Source organism: Phacochoerus africanus, chromosome 2 (assembly GCF_016906955.1).
Source record: "Phacochoerus africanus isolate WHEZ1 chromosome 2, ROS_Pafr_v1, whole genome shotgun sequence".
Classification (NCBI taxonomy): Eukaryota; Metazoa; Chordata; class Mammalia; order Artiodactyla; family Suidae; genus Phacochoerus; species Phacochoerus africanus.
This window is the reverse complement of record NC_062545.1, coordinates 203,587,016-203,610,036: the sequence shown is the minus strand read 5'-3', so window position 1 is coordinate 203,610,036 and position 23,021 is coordinate 203,587,016. Positions and strand designations below refer to the sequence as shown.

General features: G+C 40.5%; 2 protein-coding genes and 1 long non-coding RNA gene across 5 annotated transcripts; 2 read left to right on the top strand and 1 right to left on the bottom strand.

Moving 5' to 3' along the window:
* Positions 1-34: 34 nt before the first annotated feature.
* LOC125119965 (uncharacterized) lies at positions 35-21,666 on the bottom strand. Of its 3 annotated transcripts, XR_007133224.1 has the most exons (3): positions 21,535-21,659; positions 15,364-15,465; positions 35-992 (listed from the first exon to the last, which is right to left on the bottom strand). It is a non-coding gene; the product is annotated as an uncharacterized LOC125119965 (long non-coding RNA). The 3 variants fall into 3 exon arrangements; XR_007133222.1 differs by lacking the exon at positions 15,364-15,465 and having other exon boundaries at positions 21,535-21,666; XR_007133223.1 differs by lacking the exon at positions 21,535-21,659 and having other exon boundaries at positions 15,364-15,569.
* On the top strand, positions 3,896-4,569 carry LOC125119964 (interferon alpha-8-like). Its single transcript, XM_047767571.1, has one exon. It carries the CDS (start codon positions 4,046-4,048, stop codon positions 4,493-4,495), a length of 450 nt encoding a protein of 149 aa, XP_047623527.1. The 5' UTR covers positions 3,896-4,045; the 3' UTR covers positions 4,496-4,569.
* Positions 8,593-9,204, top strand: LOC125119960 (interferon alpha-1-like). Its single transcript, XM_047767567.1, has one exon. It carries the CDS (start codon positions 8,635-8,637, stop codon positions 9,202-9,204), a length of 570 nt encoding a protein of 189 aa, XP_047623523.1. The 5' UTR covers positions 8,593-8,634.
* Positions 21,667-23,021: the final 1,355 nt, after the last annotated feature.

The following is a 23,021-nucleotide window of genomic DNA, read 5'->3' as shown; positions in this document are numbered from 1 at the left end:
ATCTGTAAATACCACATTAAAAAGTTACTCTCAATTCAAAATTATATTCTCTTTTAGTATTGAAAAACAATTTGCCGAGATGACTCAATGCATTTACAACCGAAGAAGAAAAAGTCTTTGAACTGAGGGAACACTGACACACAAGAGGCACCTATAAGTAGATAAGACTCAGTTGTACATGACTGGGTCCAAGTCTCCTTTCCCACTCCTGGATTTTCTCTGAGGTTGATGCTACAGGGAAAGCACATACTGGTTTTCAGGTCTTAATTTCCAGTCTGACAATGTCCTGTGCACAGCAGCTACGTACTTTCTTTTCAGATGTAACCCGGTCCTTCAAAAGGAGTTATTCAAAGTCAGGCTAGAGTCCTCATTTCCAGGAAGGTCTTTTCTTCCCCAGGCTCCTGCACCAAACTGGTCTGCAGAGCTTCCTCCTGCTGATCAAGCCCAATGAAGAATTCCAGCTGTTTGTGCCAAACAAGTTGAAGCTCGGCTAGATCATCTCATGGAGAAAGAGGTGGCCTGAGCTTTTTGGAACTGGCTGCTGTTCAGCTTTGGGGGAACCCCAAAGCATTCCTGTCCTTCAGGCAGGAAAACAGGGAGGACTCTCCCCATTAGGTGCAGAACTGTGGGGGTCTCCTGCTTTGGCAGGCCATGGATCTGGGCCAGGTCACAGCTAAGTCTGCAGACGGGGCTGGAGACCATCATCCTCCATGTCACCAGTGAAGAGCCTGGCAGGTCCCCAGTGAGCTTGCTGATGCAGATGTCTGGCCATAGGAGACGTTCTCCAGATGCTCTGAACACCTGCCTGCAAGGGACAGTGTTATACAGGCCAGGATTGTCATTTCTCTTCCTATCTCAATGTTGTTTCCATGATTTTCTCCATATCTCTTCCAAGTAATGCGACAACTCCAATGCCTCATTTGGTTATTACGCTGGAAATTAAACACACTCATGGAATTTGACAGAGGATCAGTCCAGTAGCATGTATTCACCTAAATGAGACCCAAGGTTGAAATAAAAATCTGATTCTCAATCTATGTCTTTTTTAATTCTAATAAGAATACTTAGAGATTTGAGATTGCTCTCCATTTCCACACTTCTTAATGCATCAAAATACAACTACTAGCCTGTCTCCATTTCCTTTTTAAGGGGCTACGACATTAGAGTTGAATTCCTCCACATTACTCTCAGGCATCATAGCTCATACATCTGGACATAGTCTACGAACAATTGTGGCACAACTGTTAACATCAAGGGTTAATTCAGGAGTTCCCATTGTGGCTCAGTAGAAACAAACCAGACTACTATCCATGAAAATGTGGGTTTGATCCCTGGCCTCACTCAGTGGGTTAAGAATCCAGCATTGCTGCGAGCTGTGATGTAGGCTGCCCGTGCTTCTCAGATCCCCAGTTGCTCTGGCTGTCTTGTAGGCAATCAGGTGCAGCTCCAATTTGACCCCTGGCCTGGGAACTTTCCACTTTTACGCAGGTATTTCTGCACCCCCCTCCAAAAAAAGGGGGAGGGTTAATTCAAACCATTCTCTTCTTTCTGTCACCAAAATGTGTTGACTGCACACATACATGACAATGTGCTTGGCAGTGTGGATTCCAGGGAAGTAAGACAGGGATGCGGACTGCCTTGCAAGGAGCAGGGAGGACAGACATCAGAAGCAGGATCAGGAGAAGGAAGCAGCACATGCTCAGTACAGATGAGGGCCAGTACTCAGCACTGATGAAGAGGAGGGACTGGGAGAAGCAGAAAGCTCCACTCTCACCAAATCTGTGGTCTCTGACCTCAATTGACATCAGATTTTCATTTCCTCTCTAAAAAACTGACACAACTGAACTAGTGGTCACTCAGGGATTTGTAAAGCTTAAGTAAAATTAAGTGCAAATTCTCACAGGCTGAGAATCTCAATACAGTGAATTATAGCAGCTTTTATATTAATATAACACATAGTAGAGTCCATGCTCAGCCCAGCCCAGAGAAGCTATGACTGCAGCTCTCTTACCCACAGTCGGGGTCTGCATGTTCAGGGCCCAAATGCAAGCTCCTGGAGAGGAACTGCCAGTCGGACTGTGAGAAATCAGAGCACAAGCTTCCACCCTTAGAGCAGTGCCTGAGGCATTTTGGAGAGAAATCCTACAGCACTTGAAATGTTTTACAGAGAACAAGCATTTAGGACAATTGTCTGAAAAAATATGGTTGTTCCGTGAATCACAGAAATGAGATGAATAGTCCTTCCCTCATCCTTAGTTAGTCTCAGACCACCTCCGGTGATATTAAGACATAGATTTTTTTAAAAAGTTGTGCAGACCAGGACATGGGTGAAAAACACAGATGGAAGTGAGGGTGATAAGATAGAGGACATTCCTATATTTTCAGCTGCGGAAGATCACCACACTAATTCTAACTATTTCCCAGGGGAGTATTAGGGTAAAGTAAGCAAATACTTTGCACAAACATGGATTATAAAGAGGCCCCAAATCTATGTAATCAAGGTAAAGTATATTTTAAGGCAATATTAAAAATGAAAATTCTAAAACCTACACATGATGGAAAAAAACCAAAATTTTAAAGAAAGACAATATTGGCCCTGCACTTGCAACTCCCTGAGAGTGTTTCAAAGGAAGCTTTCAAGTTGTCAATGACATTTGGGCAAATTCCATAAAATTAAAAATTCTTACCAAAAAAGTTTAAAACGATCTGACCTACTAAATGTCCCAACAGCTTATATAGGAAATGAACTCCTTTTTCACACAACATAGTCAAGGTGGAGTCCTGGAAACAGTGTTTCAGTAACCTGACTTAAATATCGTTAAAAACTGTCACAGAGCCATGAGAACAGGTCAAACATTGGAATTCTCTCAATTGATAACAAGTAAAAAAAAATCTTGAAAATATTAACTTAAAACCTTCATTAAAGATTGGAAGGTAAAATTATATTAAATGATTGTTCTAGCTGAAAATAAGTAAAGTTTTGGAGTTCCTATGTGGCACAGCACCTTAAGGATCCAGCATTGTTGCCACAGTGGCTAGCTAGGGTCACTGCTGTGGCAGGGGTTCCATCCCGGGCCCTGGTCTGGGAACTTCTCCAGGCGAGAGGCTTGGAAAATATTTAAAAAAAGCAGATTAAATAAAGTTTGACATAATACTGTTTTAATATTCAAATATATTTTAATATTCTATGTTTAATATTTTAAAATACTTCAATAAAATATTAAAATTTAAAAATAATGTAAAAGTATTTAATTTAAATTACAGATATAAATTAAAATAAATTTAGTATAAAAATATAAAAAGTAAAATGCTAAGAGTTTTTAAATATTCCTACTTTTCATTTCTTCAATACTTTCTCCACCACTTTAACATTGTAGCCTTGAATGACACCAGGAAAGTCACAGAGAATCTAGGGATACAGCCTCCCCATCCTTAGCCCCATGGTGGCCAAGCTCCAACTCACCCCAGGGCGTCCCCAACATTGCCCAGTCCTCCCATCGCTGCCATGCCCCTCTTTCTCTGAGCCGTCCCTGCATCGCGCCAAGAAGAGCCAGAATCTGTAAGAGCGGCTACAACTCGCTCTCATTCTGAGCTTCACACCCCTCAGAAAACACATTCTTCCGTAAAAACGGCCTCGCTAAAGTTTCTGTGCGAAAATAACGCAGAAAACTCAGCCAAAAGCCCAGAAAATTCAAGATAACGGAGATCCTTACCAGACAAAAATGTCACTGGAGAGGCCAGGACTAGCCTCGCTCTTCAGCAGTCAGGGACTCGGAAAGGACGGTTTTTCGCGCACTATTAAAGCAACACAAACTTGCTCCGTGAAGAGGCTTAGCTTTTTCTTTCACGCTGCCAGACTCGCTGAAACTGCAAATTCTCAAGTAGGTGTTTCCAAAACAAACGCGACATAAGGACATCTTGCGCCCTCTTGCGGCCGTCTAGAGAAGCACGCTGCGCAGGGTTCCGGAAAGGAACATACGGGCTTACAGTTAAGCGGTGCTCTCCCGCCCCCTGGTGGCCATCCCGTGAATCACTGAAATTCTCAATGGCCCACATCTATTTGCTTCTGAAAGGAGTGATGCTCTGCTCCATTACTGGGTGCTCTCTTGGCCAGAATTTGTCTGGCATCCATAGGCTAGAGAACAGGGAAATCTTCATGCTTTTGAGACAGATAAAAAGGATCCCCTCTCATTCATGCCTAAAGGACAGAACTGACTTTAAATTTCCTGGGAAAAGAGGGAATGTCACAGAAACACAGACATCTCAAGGCACCTGTTACCATCATCTGATGCTCCAGCAGATCATCAACCTCTTCAACACAGAGGACAGCTGTGCTGCTTGTAACAATACCCTCCTCGATCAACTACTCTCTCGTCTTGATCATGGCCTGGAGCAACTAGAGCAGATGGAAGACGACCATCTGGCTTGCCCCTATTTGGGAAGTGTTGTCAGGAAGTATTTCCAAAGAATACATCGCTACCTGAAGGAAAAGTAATACAGCTCCTGAGCCTGAGAGGTTGTCAGAGTTGAAATTGAAGTGTGTCTGTTCCTCATGTAACAATCCTCAAAGAAGGGTCAACAAAGAAAAAAGTCATACTTGTGACATTCCCTAATCAATTGCATTGTTGGATTTGACCCCCAAAACAATCCTGACTCATATTCCTAAACATGCTGAAAAATATTTGAAATGAAAATCATGAATTATCAAAAATATGTTTAGCAAAATACAACTTATTTCATTCAACAAATGTTTTTATAGAGTAATTCCTTAAATTTGATTAAGCTATTGGGGGCCATTTGCTATTCCTATGTGGGAAGTTTTTTTTTTAACGGAAAGGTTTTTAGGATCATCTGTTGTTAAAGACATCTGTCAGTTAATGTTAACTGCTGTAACAAGTAAACAGAAAACTGTCAGCAATCTTATCACAAGAGAAATTTAACTTTCCTTTGTATCAGAGCACAATGCAGGCACTCCTGATCAGATGAATCTTCTGATTGGCGCTCCTCTAAACAGTGATTCAGTGTCATAAATACCTGCTATTTTGTGGCTTTGGCATATTCAACATGTGACTTAAAATTTCTCTGTAGTTGTTCAGGTTTTATCTAGTCCACAATAAAGGGAGTAAGTATGGGGATAGCATGGATGTGTTCAAACGCCAGGTCAGTACAGGGCAATGTCACCTCTGCTCACATTACTTGGCCTGAATTTATGCTCATAGGAATCTAAGCCTAGAGAAGTTGGGAAATGACGTGTGACTAAAGGAAGGGGAGAAAAGTTCAGTGAACAAGACCACCCTTCATTTTTATATTATTTATACTGTTGACATTCTGGGTGGGGAAAAAAACAACGAATGTTCTTGTTAGCACACAGTTTTTAAAAAACAATCTGAGCCAATTATGGAATAATTATTCCATAATTTCAACTTAGGTATGTTGACTTGGCTGTTACTCTTTAAGGGTGCTAGCATCACTGATTCTAAAAGAATGATTCAAGTTGATTCCCAATGGCATAGGCTAATGAGGAAAATATCCACGCATGTAGGCACATTACAGGTTGTTTCCTTTTTCCCTGAGGGAGACAAGAAAAATATGATCTGGCAGATCCTTGCAATTTCTTGAGGATCACTGGACTAAAGTGAGATTGAGTCTTCCACTCATATCCAGGCTTGTGATCCTCATTCTGATCTTCTGAATACTGAAAATTCAACCTTGAAGATAATAATCTTGCAAATAATCATCAAAAAAAACCCTCATATAATATTCCATTAAAACTTGCCTTGTAGAACCATGAATAATTTATGAAGTGTCTTTACATTGTTGTCATCTCACATCACATCTAAATAATGAATATTGGTATTATTCTTTCTTCTGTTATTGCCATGATTATTCCCCTCTGGAATATTGACTGAGTTCCTGAAATAAAAAAGGGCTGCACTAGATGTCTAGGAATTAATGTTGGGTCACATGGTTTCTCTGCTTCTAGGTATTTTACAGACTTCTGGGAGGTATTCTGAGGATACAATAGGTCAGGTTAGACTTAAGTCTATTACAGTTTCTTCTACAGAACAGAAAACACTGGGTAGTTTGTAAAGAGCAGAAATGTATTTCTCACAGTTCTAGAGTCTGGAAATCCAATATGAGGGTGTCAGTGTGGTGGGGTTCTGGTGAGAGCCTGCTTCAGGTCTCACACTGCAGAGTCTCCTGTAACCTTCAGAGGGAAGAAGAGTGAGGGGTTTATCTCAGACCTCTTTTATAAGGGCACTAATTCCACTTGCGAGGCCTCCATCCTCATGCCCCAATCAGTTCCCAAAGGGCCAATCACTTAATACCATTATTTTGGGGGTGAGGATTTCAAAAGAGGAAATTTGTGGGGTATCAAACATTCAAAACATAAAGATCTTTAAAGGTTACATACCTGGCATCTAAAATTAAGAATACAGTTATGCTGAGTAAAAAAGAGGAATGAGCAGGGTGGCAGGCAAAAGAAGAAGAGCAAGTACTCAGAATCCAAACTCTTGATTTTTGACCTGAACTAATGCTCTAATTATTACATGACAGATTTTGAATAAAAGCTTGAAATGGAGCCCATCATCCCAAGCAATGGAATGAAAATACAGAGGGCAAATGAGCATTCATCCTCTTTGTGAGGACTCCCCAAAGAATCTCAGGATAAAGGTAGTAATGTTCCTGTCTATAGAACCACCAAGAGTTACCTGGTAAATATCTGGTTGCTGTGAGCTGTGTGAATCAAGGATAGTCTGAGTTTAGAAATGTGGCTCTGTATCTGACACCAGGCTACTTCTTGTCTATTATGACATAGTAGAGAGAAGATTAGAGATGAGGCCATCCTTGGGAGTTTAATATGGAGCTAGGCAATGGCTGAAAAATGTTCTGCTCTTGCAACTTGAACTCCCAGAGCCCCATGACACTTAAGAGAAAAAGAATCCTGGTTGAACAATAAACTCAGTGGGTATTATTGATATCAGTAGGAGTAAAGTGGAAATATTAGCCATTGTCTATTATGATCTCAGCAAATATGGCTGTGATGAAGCAAAATAGTTTGATCATTCACACATGCCTCCCAATAGGATAAGCAAAATCTGAGATACTGCTTTAGTAAACATTGTCTGTTGGGTGATTACACTGGGCCTGGTGCTCAGAATGCCACAGAGAATAAGACAGCCCAGTTACTATAGAGCTTATCTGGCAAAGATGGTCACATAGCTACTGTTTAAAGATTGGAATGTTGAAGATTGAGGCAACTTAAAATCTGCAAAATCAAAAGAATTCAAGAGCAGGGTCGAAGGTTCATTCATTCCACAATAAAAAATCAGTATTTATTCAGTTCTCAGTTAACTCTCTTGATGGCTTCCTTTGGTTTGAAAAGAATAGACTTCGATTGGAACCTCTGAAAGTCCTTTGGGAAATCTGAAATTTAGTGAAAAAATACACAACAAGACCCAAATGGATGATGATTCCTAAATCATGCCTCCTCTGTGCGCCCATGAATGCAAACATTAGCTTTTTGGGCTATGAAAAAATCTTGTTATTGGAATGTTGTGTGACACTCCAAGTTCAAACCTATCCAACAAAATCCTATTCTTCAGTATTCATTTTTCTCTTTGGGTTTTCTGCTCTATTACAAGAGTGGTACTGACATCGAGTTCACTGAAAATAAACAAATTATACACACCATCAGTGAGGAGTGGTTTTTACTTACTTATGAGCTTCCACTGGCTGTCTTATAGGTGTGGCTTAAGTTTGGGCCTCATTGTGATTCAAGCTACGGGAGTTAAATACAAACAGAAAATTGTATTTGTACATAAAACAAAAAAATGATTGTTACTCATTATTTAATTACTCTAAAGTTGTTCAACACATCTATAATTAGGTCAAGTGCTAAACAGAAAAAAATTGAAAATATCTGTATGACTATTAGCAAGTGAAGTAAAAAAAAATTCTAATATGAAGCAGAACTAAAATCAAAGTACTAAAAATAAATATTAAGAAAATAATTTGTCTTTCAATAATTTTTACCAGTTTTGAAGGATTTTAAAATATATTTTGGTATTATTATAAATAATCTATATAAGCATTAAGTATATAATTTAATGCATACTTATTTATGTAAGTCAATATATTACACTAAAAGTCACTCTGCCAACTTAGTTTGCAGGATTTAATTATAAAGGTATTTTAATAGATTTTATATTTCATTTTAGCTTAAACATTTTGTCATTCTTAACTGTGTATTGAATATAAAGAATAAGATATGCACATTCATTTTCTATGGATAAAATAGAGATCTCCATGGATTACATACATGGTATACCTGTGTTTACCAAAACTCATGGGGGTACAATGAGGAAAAATAATCTGAAAAGGCTCTGCAGGCAGAGGAAAGGAAGGCAATAATGAAAAAGAAATGGCTGAGAAATGTTGCCCTAACCCATTTGGAGAGTGCAAGTGAAAAGCAGAAACAGAAGTGGAAAGTAAGAGGGAACATTCAGAAAATGGAAACGAATGTGTTCCTATTTAAGACACAGGCCTGAGGGAAGGTCTTCAGACATCCTAGAGAGCAGGGTCACAGAGTCACCCACCTCGGCCAGGACAGCAGCATCTGCAAGGTCCCCAATGGCCCCAACCTCAGCCTTCCTCACGGCCCTGGTGCTGCTCAGCTGCAATGCCATCTGCTCTCTGGGCTGTGACCTGCCTCAGACCCACAGCCTGGCTCATACCAGGGCCCTGAGGCTCCTGGCACAAATAAGGAGAATCTCTCCCTTCTCCTGCCTGGACCACAGAAGGGACTTTGGATCCCCTCATGAGGCTTTTGGGGGCAACCAGGTCCAGAAGGCTCAAGCCATGGCTCTGGTGCATGAGATGCTCCAGCAGACCTTCCAGCTCTTCAGCACAGAGGGCTCGGCTGCTGCCTGGGATGAGAGCCTCCTGCACCAGCTCTGCACTGGACTGGATCAGCAGCTCAGGGACCTGGAAGCCTGTGTCATGCAGGAGGTGGGGCTGGAAGGGACCCCCCTGCTGGAGGAGGACTCCATCCTGGCTGTGAGGAAATACTTCCACAGACTCACCCTCTATCTGCAAGAGAAGAGCTACAGCCCCTGTGCCTGGGAGATCGTCAGGGCAGAAGTCATGAGAGCCTTCTCTTCCTCCACAAACCTGCAGGACAGACTCAGGAAGAAGGAGTGACAGACACTTGGTTCATCATGGAAATGCTTCTCACTGACTAACAAGCCCACACTTCCTCCTGTGCTGCCATGTCACGGCCTCTCATTTCTGTATCATCCTGCCATGAAGGTGACTCAATTTGTCAAAGGTTTTCAGGAGTATTAAGCAAAATCCTGTTGTACTCTACAGTCACTGGTTCCTTACAGATGCCCTGGCTGAGATCTATTTATTTATTTATTTATCTTCCTATAAGAATTAAATTCTTTTTTTGTACATTTAATATTATTTGACCTTATTAAAAAATCTTTGTATTTGGTCTATTTATTATCTTTATTTATTAAAATTTTACTATAGGAAACATCTCGTTTTTGTTTATTTGAAAAAAAAAAAAAGAAATACCAAGCCTGAATGTGCTACCTGTTTAAATAATGTTTCCTATGATTTGTTTCCCCATCATTGTGATTTTCGAGTTAGAAGTGAATACAAATTTCCTCAAAGACAGCTTGCCCTCAGGATAGAGAGGTGAACATAAGAATTCCAATTCTGCTTTTTCGTATCTTTCATTCGTGTAGGGAAAGTAACCTAAAAAGAGTAACAGTTAATTGAAAATTAAATCCAATTATGTTTATAACCAATGCTAACTAATGTTAGAATTTAACATCAGGTTGGTTTAATGCTATAAGGAAAAGCAGGGAGAAAAATGAAATTCTGTCAGCAGAAGATGAATCGAGCTATGTGGGGATTTAAAAGCAAAAGCAGAAGTTACTCTCTACATTGACTAGTAGGCATGTAACTGCTAATGTCAGTTGGGTACTGGAGCTGGTGATTTTCAAGCAATTCCCTGAACTGTAAAGCATGGGAACAGAAGTGATCCAATTGGAAGAGGGCACAGAATGAGAAAAGGACTTGAAGTTGAATTGTATGACCTTAACCTTAAGAAGGAGGGAAGACCTGCAAAGGCAAATGAGGTGGAATGGTCATAGGTTAACAAGACAAGAACTAAGGGTGATAAGACTGTGTGTAAATGACTGAAACTTCTTAGAAGATGCAATACGTTCATTTAAACTGAAAATGGAAATTGCCTCTCCTTGAGAAAATTGATGGCACTGGGCCACCTAAGTGAGAGATGACTGGGTGGGATTCATCAGCAGAAACCATCCTGGAGAAGCTGGAAGGGTGTTGAGGGAAGAGAACTCCCCTTTTTTTCACCTGGGGAGTCATATTACTCCTTTCACTCTCATCCTGTTCAGATTTGCTTTTGCTTTCCTCTGACCTCAGTGCATCCAAAGGCAATGAGAGCTTTCTAAGAAAGTTGATGGAAGAAAGAAAACAATGACGTATTGAAAATTATGGAAACTAATGGTATGGACCATGTATATTTCACTTTTTACTTCTCTATTTTGGTTTCTGTTTCAAGAAGAAAGATAAGGAGTTCCCGTCGTGGCGCAGTGGTTAACGAATCCGACTAGGAACCATGAGGTTGCGGGTTCGGTCCCTGCCCTTGCTCAGTGGGTTAACAATCCGGCATTGCCGTGAGCTGTGCTGTAGGTTGCAGAAGCGGCTCGGATCCCGCGTTGCTGTGGCTCTGGTGTAGGCCGGTGGCTACAGCTCCGATTCAACCCCTAGCCTGGGAACCTCCATGTGCCGCGGGAGCGGCCCAAGAAATAGCAACAACAACAACAACAACAAAAGACAAAAAAAAAAAAAAAAAGAAGAAAGATAAAATAATTCAGAAGCTGCAAGACAACCCTTGACCAGAAAAATACTACTAAAAGGGAACATATATAAAGTTAAGACTCTGGAATCAGTAGCGAAAAGAAGGCTACTGTTTTCTAGCATGATGTGCCTTACGTCTTCCCTGCCTGCACCTTGACTGTGACATGGAGAATCATGAATCAAGAGGCTCCATAGAAATGTACTCAATGATATAATGATTATTCGTTACTTCAATAAAAGGTTCAGATGGGAGGTTACTATAAGCTTGTGGTGTGAGGTCTGACAGAAAATATAAGAATATCCTTTGTTAATCATAATTTTGACTAATTATTACAAACTCTGTGCTCATGATACAAAGGTGAATAAGATACAGACCTTTCTCCTATATTAGCTTCTTGAAAAAAGGTCTAATAAAGCCATTTTCAAGAAGACCACTCCAGAAGGATGAGGCAGCTTGGCTGACCTGCCTCATCTGCATTTCATAAAGAGGATAGAAACAAAGCCAATGACCAGAGGGAAACAAGGTCAAATTCCTAGCAAATCCTCACCCTAAAGGCCAATTTGCCTCACTCACTTTTACCCTGTATACCATGTTCAACTTTCTTTTTTTTTCCCCAGGGCCACACCTTCGACATATGGAGGTGCACAGGCTAGGGGCTGAATCAGAGCTGTAGCTATGGGCCTATACCACAGCCACAGCAACATGGGGATCTGGGCCGAGTCTGTGACCTACACCACAGCTTACAGCAATGCCGTATCCTTAACTCATTGAGCAAGGCCAGGGACTGAACCTACAACCTCGTGGTTACTAGTTGGATTTGTTTCCCCTCCTCCACAACGGGAACTCCCCATGTTCAACTTTCAACAGAAACTTACCACACTGAAAGGCAAAAAACACAGTTTGAAGAGACAGAGCAAGTATCGGAACTATACCCAGATAGAGTACAGATTTAGGAATTATAAGACCAGGAGTTTAAAATAACTGTGATTTATGTGCAAAGGGCTCTAAAGTATCCATCTATTTATCTTCTTCATCTCAGTCAGACCATGAATGCTGTTTTATCTTTTGTACATACAACATACAACATCATGTTCGACTTCATAACATATTTAAAATCTAACAAACGGGTTTACCTTTATCTTTTACCAAGTTATTTTCTTGGTTAATTTGTGAAATTCTTCCCTAAAAGACATATTGGTGTTGTTTATTCTTACCAAAAAAAAAAAAATAGCTTAAAATTGCAATCCACGCTAAACATTGGATGATTGTATTCTACTCAATTCTTTCAGTTGATTTTATTTTTAAAACTTCACATTCTTACATCACATATGTGATACTTCCAAGAACACAGGGGTAAATAAAGCAAATATCGAACCTCTTCTTTTAGAGTTTCAGTTTGGCAGAGAAAGAGATATAAACCAATAATTATGATAATTATTTCAATTAAGTTGCCTGCTTCAATGAGAATGAGGGAGGCAGAGGGATTCTCTTGCCATAATCTCGAATGAGGCCTCTCAAGAAGGGGAGAAAGCAGATGTGCTCTAGAAAGTGCCCCCCCCCCCCCCCCCGCCAAAAAAAAAACAAGGCAGATTTCCCATTGGTAGATAGGTATGCAGGTCTGGAATGTGCAACAATGTACATCCTGGAGATATTAATTTGCAACTTAAGTATGTTTAGAAATCAGGACATGGTAGGGGATGTCCTTTCTTACCAGTAGGATGTAGAATGAAAAGATGACCTAAAGCTTATGAGGACCTTGAACTTTTAAGCCTGAGACAGAGAACGAGATACTGCAAAGGAAACAGAGATGGAGTAGCTCATGCAGTTAGGAGCCAACCAGGGAAGAACAACCTTCAGAAAGCACTGAAGAAGAAAACAAAGGAGAACTGCACAAGATCAAACTTTAATAATTATTTAATGGGGATAGTGGATTCTGTATTGAATCTAGATCATGTATGATTCTGGGGGACCTCTTTACTTCCCTGAGCCTCAGTTTCCTCAAATATAAAGTGAAACTATTCCTAGAGCTGTTATGAGGAGTAGAAAATATGAAACATTCGAAAGCACTTAGCAGCTTATCATCCCCTGAGTGAAGGCTAAACAGGTAGTGACTATTTTCTTGTTTTCATGTAAAGAGACATGGCAAAAATGAATTCTCCTACCCCTCTCTATGTAACTGACTGCACAACACTGACAGTCTGCAAAACAGAGTGGGAAACAGTGTCTCATCAATCATAGAATTACACACACAATAATATAATACATATACATATGTGGTACACATACCTAAAACATAGACATCATAAAATAAACTACATAAAGTATACCACATATCTATCTGCTGATGCTCATTCCTGGAACACTTTCCTCTTCCTCTCTGCTTTCTTGGATCCCATTCTTGCACTGCAACATCACAATACTTTCCTTCTTCCCAGTATAGAAATCCTCAATCACAGGCTGCATCAAGCTGTACTGCCCATTCGCATAACTATTTCCTTTCTCATTAGGGTTTCTGGCTGTTAATTTCCCCTTAAGACAAGAAAGCCACCAAGTGCAAGCAGAAGTTGAGGGAAAGTTCTAGGTTTCACTAGAGCGTGACTCCAGGCTCTCTGCCTGCCAAGCACTGCAGGTCCAGACTGTCCAGCCTCCAAGAAACACAGGAAATAGAGGGAACCCCACCCAACACTGAACTTTAGGAGAACTCAGGAGCTCAGCTGTGCCTCTATTGGGCGCTTCCACATGGATGGCATCAGGAGGGTCTCCCCTGGCTCAGGACTCTCACTGATTCAAAAAGCCCAAAGCCCAGGAGACATGGAGGTGAACGTCAGCAGCAGCTGGAGAACTTGGAACAGGAACAGAGATGTTTTAAGCTTTCACTGGAACAGCAGCAGATCCTCGGGACAAGGAACAACATGCATGAGCTGCACTGAGGCAACACTTTCTCCAGAACATTCCTTTTCGGAAAATGAGAAGACTGAAGTGGATGCTGAGAGCACAGGGAGCACACAAACACATGGCCCCTAGCGGTGTCCCCAGCATGGGGGACACTGATACCACAGCAGCTTGCAGAGCATCAGAAGGGATGAGGGTTCCTCCAGTGCCAGCTGAAAACCTGTTTCCTCCTTAGGACCCAGCAAGTCATCACAGAGCAGAGAAGGGTATTCCAGGGGACAATGCCATCCAAGGAATTTCTTACTTTGCATCATGATACAGCCTCTTTGAAAGGTGAAAAGAATAAAGCCATGCTGAACAGAAGGCACACAGGCAGGGATTCTGATACCTTAGCAACCAGTGGGGTAGAGCCTTCCCAGGAGGACATGCTTGCTCAGCAGTGTGCACACTGGAAGATGAAGACTTCTCAAAGCAACAAAGACCTTTCTGGAAACACATTTATGTAATTTAGGCAATTTGAAAAGTGGACATTAATGGATCAGTCTCTTTGCTTTGCATACTGCACTAAGTAGGGACATTTAAAGTCAAAGGAACATTTCAAGTCTTTTAGAAGTTTGGACTCCTTCCTGCGAATTAGCATCCAAACAATAAGCAAAAAAAAAAAAAAAGTCCTAAATTACTGCAAAAAATCATCTTATCAAGCAATGCTGTTTTAAATAATATTTTATTTCAATCCTACAGTATTATTTTGTGATGCTTTAATAGGTTGAGAGTAGAAAAATGAATCAGGAAAACTATTCTAAGAATTTTTTCTGGCTGTTAAGTTCAAGCCAGACTCTCCCTGCTTAGCAGCCCCTTATTTTTCTTTTTTTCCTTTTGGGCTGCTCTGGGGTATACGGTGTTCCCCAGGCTAGGGATCAGATCCAAGCTGCCATTCCACCTAAGCTGCAGATGCAGGGCGGGGGATCAAACCTGTGTCCTGGCTGATCCAATTGCACCACAGCAGGAAGTCCTAAGTACCCTTAAATCCTCCACTGGTTCTGTCTAGGAATCGCACATGCTCTTCCACCTTCATCATTCAAAAGCCTCATCAGGATCCACATCTTAAGTATTAGTTGGAACAATAAAGAGAAGAGACTCTTCATTGGGCTCTCAGTAGACAACAGAAGGTCCAGTCTGGGCTGGAGTGAGAGGCAGTATTGTCCTCTTTGGGAATGAAAACAGCAGGTTGACCTGAAGAAGACTCCTGGGAAACCAGTGAGGCCCTTGTGGACTGAACAAACAATGGACATCATGCGAGCTGGGAGTTCAGGTGTTTGGGAGGATTTTCTGAGGACTGCAGCCTGGAGGACAACTATAAGGATCTGCTCCAGGGAGCTGGGGGTGGGGGGAGGTCAGTACATATATATGATTTTGGCAAGTAGAATGCTTGCCATCAAGGACACATCTTGGCAATGCTGCTGCTCATCAGGAGAAGGATATGTCTCTGTTCATGACTTTACTGCTTTTCTAGGTGTAAGAAGAAGTAATAAATTGGGTTCATAAAATTTTCTCCTGAAATGATCTACTACCTGAAGGCCTGATCTGTCAGTTTTCCCAGAGAGAGAATGCCTCCTTCCTGATCCCCACCCTGACCTCCTTTCAGGGTGTATTAAAGTTCAGTGACTTCATTCCTGTGGAACCAGATGGAGAGGGACTTCTTAGTTGTCATCCTGAAGGAGGAACTTCAGAGCATGGGCAAAAACTGTTAGGTGCTTTTTTTTATTCTTAAAGTCATAAGAAATATCAAGTGTTAAAAAAAATCAATGCCTAGTTATAAAACAGAAACAAACTCACAGATTTTAAAACCAATTTTATAGATAAAAATAGGTGAAACCATTGCAGGCAGGGAAGAATTGGGAGACTGGGAAAAACATACACACTACTGTATAGGATAGATGATTAACAAGAACATACTGAATGGCACAGGAAACTATGCTCAGTAGTTTGTAATAAAGTGTACTGAAAAAAATGGATATATTTCTACATATGACTGATTCCCTTTGCTGTACAACTGAAACTAATAAAACTTTGTAAGACAACTGACTCCAATAAAATTAAAGATAAATAAATAAATAAACTGCAGGTGTCCGCTGTTGGAGGGGTAATAAAATGGAATGGTAAAAAATTCACTCCAGGAGTTCCCACTGTGGTGCAGCAGGTTAAGACCCAACTACTATCCATGAGGACACGGGTTCAATCCTTGGCCTCTCAGTGGGTTAAGGATCTGGTATTGCAGTAGGGGTGGCTTACGTCGCAGATGTGGCTAGGGATCTGCTGGTGTTGTGGCTGATGCATGAGCTGGCGGCTACTGTTCTGATTCAACCCCTACCCTGGGAACTTCCATATGCTGTAGACATGGCACTAAAAAGACCAAAAAAAAATTATTTTACTATATTGTAATGAAGATATCACTCATGAAAACTTAGATTTTCTTGTATTTTCAAAAATCTACTCACTGTTAACTACTTAATAGAGATAATAGAGATTTTCAATATTTTTCCTTAGAACTTAAAGTCACTTCTGTTGACTCAGACCACACTCCCTGTTGCCCTACAAAACAACAGACAGCAAACATTGGAAACTGAAATGCAATCAACCATCTTTTGTCACCGCATTTTCTTCTTTCTAATTATTTCCTTCATTCCTAAAGATGGTTTTTCCACCCTTCACCTTCTTTAATGGTCTCTTTCGGACAAATCACTGTAAAGCCCCTCACTCAGGTTTGTCCTTAATACATTTAGTACACTTGAAAGAGCCCATTCATCCAGATTTGTATTTCCCTCCAGATGTCTAAGTGAATGTGATCAAAAACAGGGCCAATGAGAGGACTGTGGAAATATTTTAAAGCACTTTCAGAGTGGTTAGTCCAGAGTTCCCTTTGTGGCTCAGTGGTTAACGAACCTGACTAGTATGGATGAGGATGCGGGTTCAATCCCCAACCTTACTCAGTGGGTTAAGGATTGGGGTTGCCGTGAGCTGTGGTATAGGTCCCAGATTCTGCTTGGATCTGGCATTGCCGTGGCTGTGGTGTAGGCCAGCGGCAGTAGCTCCAATTTGACCCCTAGCCTGGGAATCTCCATATGCGGAGGGTGCTGCCCTAAAACGACAAAAGACCAAAAAAACCAAAACCAAACAAACAAAAAACTCAAAGTGCTTAGTCCATGATAAACAAGTTATAAGGTTCAGTTATTGCTTTTTAGTATCATAATTACTCTTATCCAAATTAAGATCATGATCTTCTGGAATCATCTAATTCCCTTCCTTGTAATTCTAGTTTTCTCTAAGCACTCTTTTCATTGCCTGAGTGGATTTTTCACCTAGACAGATGCTCAGCAAGGCTGATCTCCAAGATCCTGCCAGAGAGGGTTAGCCTTCTACCAACTGGGGTTCTGGTTTCCAGCTTATTGAAAGCTGACTTCTTCCTTCTCTCTTCAAAACCGATCGCATGAGGATTAAATTTTAAAAAATTCACGTGGCTCATTCTACAAGTCTCAAGGCAGTCACGTGACCCAAGAAGTGTGTCTTCTTTGAGCCTCTGGCAGAAGCAGCCACGTGCCTGCCTTCTTGTTGTACATACTGGCCTCACCCTTCCCCTCTGCATAGCCTTGTCCCCACTTGTGCTGCACTGAAGTTTGCCAACTTAGAATATGTCATTGGGTCAGGGGAAAACCACTTCCCTTCTTTCACAGTCATGACATTCAGACTTATACTTGTTTTCTCTTTGCCCACAAAACAACGCAGATTTTACTTTCTAGGAAAGGTGCAATGAGAAACAAAAAACCTAAAGTCTGGAAAATGAAAGAAGACTGTAGTCCCTTTGCCTTTCTTTTACTTCCCTTTATTGCTCTTACCTCATCATGAGTCCAAACTACTGTAGCAGCAGCAGGACTAATCTTGCCCAATAAGCCCCTCAGTGAACATACTTTATAAAAACTTTAAGTGAAGACTCGCACACACGTAAAGGAAAGAAGGCAACTTCTTCCAGAGACAGAGGGAGAGAGAAGCCCAGGGGGATCCACTGACTGAACAACTGAAGGTCACTGGATTCTGTGACATGAGCTTCTCAAGAGAGACAAGATCATCACTGAATCCCCTGCCTCAGCTTTAACGCTCTGAGCTTAACAAGTGTTCAGTAGTCTAAGTCACAAACGCAATAATAAAATTTGTATTTGGCAAAATACAAATTATGTGTCTATTCAAGGTAAAATGTTTGCAATTGGATAATGACTCCACTTCCTTAGAGAGAATAAACATTTGCTCTCAGCATCTGAGGGCTGCTGACACGTTTGATACCTGAGAGGACACAGGTCAGGAGAGGAGAAGGTCACTGCTGAGGACCAGGGTCCTTCAGGCAAACATTCTGGGGCAAGGGGCGGGGGAGGGAGGTCCCGGAGGATAAGTTATTTTGCCAAGAAATAAACAAGCCCCTCTGCAGAGAGGCCCCAAATGCAAACACAACAGGACTGTGAGAGAGCAGAGCACAAGCTTCCACCCTTAGAGCAGTGCCTTCAGCATTTTAGAGAGAAATCCTGGAGCACTTGAAGGGTTTTGCAGAGAACCAACATTTAGGACAGTTGTCTGAAAAAATATAGTTGTTCTGTGAATCACAGAAACAAGATGAATAGTCCTTCCCTCATCCTTAGTCTCAGACCACCTCTGGTAATATCAAGACACAGATTTTTTTAAAAGTTGTACAGATGAAGACTTGGGTAAAAAATATAAATCCGGGCGAGGGTGATAAACTAGAGGACATTCCTGTACTTTCAGCTGTGGAAGATCACTACACAAATTCTAACTATTTCCTGGGGGAGTATTAGGGTAAAGTAAGCAAATACTTTCCACAAGTATGATTAAGAATTTTTTTTTTTTTTTTTTTTGCTTTTTAGGGCCACCCTTGTGGCATATGGAAGTTCTCAGGCTATGGCGGAAGCCGAGCTACAGCTGCCGGCCTACAGCCACAGCCAAAGAAATGACAGATCCAAGCCATGTCTGGGACTTATACCACAGCTCACAGTAACGTCAATTCTTTGACCCACTGAGTGAAGCCAGGGATTGAATTTGTATCCTCATGGATCCTGGTTGGGTTAATTAACTGCTGATCCACAATGGGAACTCCCAAGATAAAGAACATTTTAATGCAATATTTAAAAAAAGAAAATTCTAAACCTACATAATGAACAAAAAATCAAAATTTTAAAGATGATATTGACCCTTCACTTGCAACTCCCTGAGAATCATTCAAAGGGAGCTTCCTAGTTGCCAGTGACATTATGGCAAATTCCACTGTCTTTAAATTCTTACTAAAAAGTTTTAAAATGGTCTGACCTACTAAATGTCCCAAGAGCTTGTACAGGAAATGAACTCTTTCAAACCATAGAGTGAGGGTGGGGTCCTAGAAACAGTGTTTCAGTAACGTGACTTAAGTATTATTAAAAACTGGCACAGAGCCAGGAGAACTTGTCAAACATGGCAATTCCCTCAATTAATAACATGTAAAAAAAAGTAATCTTGAAAATATTATAAAATAATTTAACACTTCCATTAAAGCCTAGAATGTAAAATTAAAATTATATTAAATGACTGCTTTTGGTTTAAAATAAGCAAAGTTTTGGAGTTCCTTTGTGGAGCAGCAGCTTACTGCCATTGGTTGCATCATAGCTGTGGCTGAGGTTCCATCCCTGGCCCTGGCCTAGAAACTTCCCCTTGCCATGGGCTTGGCAAAAAAAAAAAAAAAAAAAAAAAGTTTACATAAAGTTTGATTATAATGCTGTGTTTTAGTATTCAAATATTTTTTAATATTTTATTTTTTATATTTTAAAATCATTGAATACAATATTAAAATATAAAAATAATTTAAAGGTAATTCAAATGGATATCAATTAAATTAAAAATAAATTTAATTAAAAAATAAAAAGTAAAATGCTACGAGTTTTTTTTTCTTTTTCTTTTTTTTTGTCTTTTTGTCTTTTCTAGGGCCGCTCCAGGCTAGGGGTCAAATCGGAGCTGTAGCCACCAGCCTATGTCAGAGCCACAGCAACTCGGGATCTGAGCCACGAGTGCAACCTACACCACAGCTCATGGCAACAATGGATACTTAACCCACTGAGCAAGGGCAGGGATCGAACCCACAACCTCATGTTTCCTAGTAGGATTCGTTAACCACTGAGCCATGACGGGAACTCCCAAGCTCTTCATTTTTGACCTGAACTAATGCTCTCATTATTATATGAAAGATTTTGTGTATCAGCCTGAAATGAAGTCCACCATCCCATGGACGAGGATGAAAATATAGGAGGAAAATGATCATTCACCCTCTTTGTGAGGAGTCTTCAAAGAATCTCAGGATAAAGGTAGTAACAGCCTCATCTATAGAACCACCAAGATTAACTGGGTAAATGTCTGGTTGCTCTGATCTGTGTGAATCAGGGTGAGTCTGAGTTTAGATACATGGCTCTGTATCTGACACCAAGCTATTTATTTTCTATTATGACATAGTAGAGGGCAAATTAGAGATGAGGCCATCCTTGGGAATTTAATATGGTCCTAGGGAAAGGTGAAAAATGTGCTGCATTTGCAACTTGAACCACTAGAGCTCTCTAAGGAAAGAGAAGATTTGAGCAATAAACTCAGTAAGATTAAAGTGGAAATATTAGCCATTGTCCACTATAATCCCAGCAAACATGGCCATGATGAAACAAAATAGTTTGGTCATTCATACATGCCTTCCAGTAAGACAAGAAAAATCTGAGATACTGTTTTAGTAAAAATTATCTGTTGGGTGATTACACTGGGCCTGGTGCTGAGGATGCCAGAGAATAAGAGAGAATCCAGTTACTACAGAGCAGATTTGCCAAAGATAGTCACTTACCTACCATTTAAATTTTCGAAGTTTGGGTGCTGAGGCAACATAAAATCCACTGCAAAATCAAATTATTCTAGAATGGAGCTGAAAGGTATTTCATTCTACAATAATAATCAATATTCAGTTCAATTACCTGTAATTATGGCTTCCTTTTGCTTGTAAAGAACTGACTTGTGGAGTTCCTGATATGGCTCAGTGGTAATGAAACAGACTAGTATCCATGAGGATGTGGGTTTGATCCCTGGTCTTGCTCAGTGGGTTAAGGATCCAGCATCACCATAAGCTATGGTGCAGGTTGCAGATGAGGCTCGGATCCTGAATTGATATGGATGTGATGTAGGCCTGCAACTGTAGCTACAATTCCACCCCTAGCCTGGGAACCTCCATATTCTGCAGATGTGGCCAGAAAAAGCAAAACAAAACAAAACAAAAAATAGACTTGGATTAGAACCTCTGAAAGTCTTTAGAGACATCTGAAACTTTGCAAAAATAAAGAGCAAGACTCAAATTAATGATTTTTAAATCAGGCCTTTTCTTTTCTCCCCTGGATACAAACATGAAGCTTTTAGGGATGTGAAAAATCGTACTACTACAATGGTGTGTAGCACTCCAAAATTCAACCCTATCCAACAAAATCTTATACCATGGTATTCGTTTTTCTCTTTGGCTATTATTCTCTATCACAAGAGCAGTACTGACATTGAGTTCACTGAAAATAAACAAATTGTACACACAATCAGTGCTAAAGCCTATGGTGACCTGATGGCTCACTGGAGGAGCTTCCATTCATCATTTGCTTGATCTCAGAAACATATTGTAAGGAGTGGCTTTTACTTACTTATGAGCTTCCATTGGCTGTCTTGTGCATGTTGCTTTTTTTTTTTTTTCTTTTTAGGGCTGCACCCTTGGCATATGTAGGTTCCCAGGTTAGGGGTTGAATCGGAGCTGTAGCCTCTGGCCTACCTCACAGGTCATGGGAACGCTGGGTCCTTAACCCACTGAGTCAGGCCAGGCATCGAACATGCATCCTCATGGATACTAGTCAGCTTCATTTCCTCTGAGCCATGATGGGAACTCTGGATGTTGCTTATGTTTGAGCCTCAGTGTGATTCAGGCTATGGGAGTTAAATACAAACAGAACATTGGCTTTGTACATTAAATAAAAAAATGGTTGTATTTCATTATGTAATTTTTCTAAGGTTGTTCAACACATCAATAATTATGTCAAGGAGGTCCCGTAGTGGTGCTGTGGAAACGAAACTGACTAGGAACCATGAGGTTTAGGGTTCAATTCCTGGCCTCTCTCAGTAGATTAAGGATCTGGTGTTGCTGTGAGCTGTGGTGTAGGTCGCAGATGTGGCTTGGATTTGATGTTGCTGTGGCTGTGGTGTAGGCTGGCATATGCAGCTCCAATTAGACCCTTAGCTTGGGAACTTCCATATGCCATGGGTGTGGCCCCAAAAAGAAAAAAAAGAAAATTATGTCAAGAGCTAAATAGAAAAAAATTTAAAATATCTATATGACCATTAGCCAGTGAAACTAAAAAATATTTTCTAATATGAAGTAAAATTAAAAGTTAGGTATAAAGAACAAATATGATGAGAATAATTTGTGAAAATAATTTGTCTTTCAATGATTTTGCTCACTCTTGATTTTTAAATATATCCATACTTTGGTATTATTATACTTATATAAATTATATTTTAATATGTAACAATGTTTTTATTTATGTAAGTCAATATATTACACTAAAAGTCACTCTGCCAACTTAGTTTGCAAGATTTAGTTATAAAGGTAAATTAAAATTCAATAGCTTTTACAATTCATTCATAGCTTGAAACTTTTTGTGTCATTCCTAACTGTGCATTGAATACAAAGAGTAAGCTTTGTACGTTTTTTTTTTTTCATCTTTTCTAGAGCCACTCCCATGGCATATGGAGGTTCCCAGGCTAGGAGCTGTAGCCGCCAGCCTACACCAGAGCCACAGCAATGCGGGATCTGAGCCACGTCTGCAACCTACACCACAGCTCATGGCAACGCCGGATCCTTGACCCAATGAGCAAGGCCAGGGGACCTCAACCGACTCAGCAAGGCCTGCAACCTCATGGTTCCTAGTTGTATTCATTAATCACTGAGCCACAATGGGAACCCCTGTACTTTCTTTTTCTATCGATAAAATAGAGATATCCATGGATTACATAAATAGATACATAGTATGCCTATGTTTACCAAATTTCATGGGGACACAATGAGGAAAAATAATCTGAAAAGGCTCTGCAGGCAGAGGAAAGGAAGGCAATAATGAAAAAGAAATGGTTGAGAAAT

Bases quoted from the DNA above. Each gene is read 5' to 3' on its own strand.
- LOC125119964 (XM_047767571.1), top strand. From the start codon at position 4,046: ATGGCCCACATCTATTTGCTTCTGAAAGGAGTGATGCTCTGCTCCATT.
- LOC125119960 (XM_047767567.1), top strand. From the start codon at position 8,635: ATGGCCCCAACCTCAGCCTTCCTCACGGCCCTGGTGCTGCTCAGCTGC.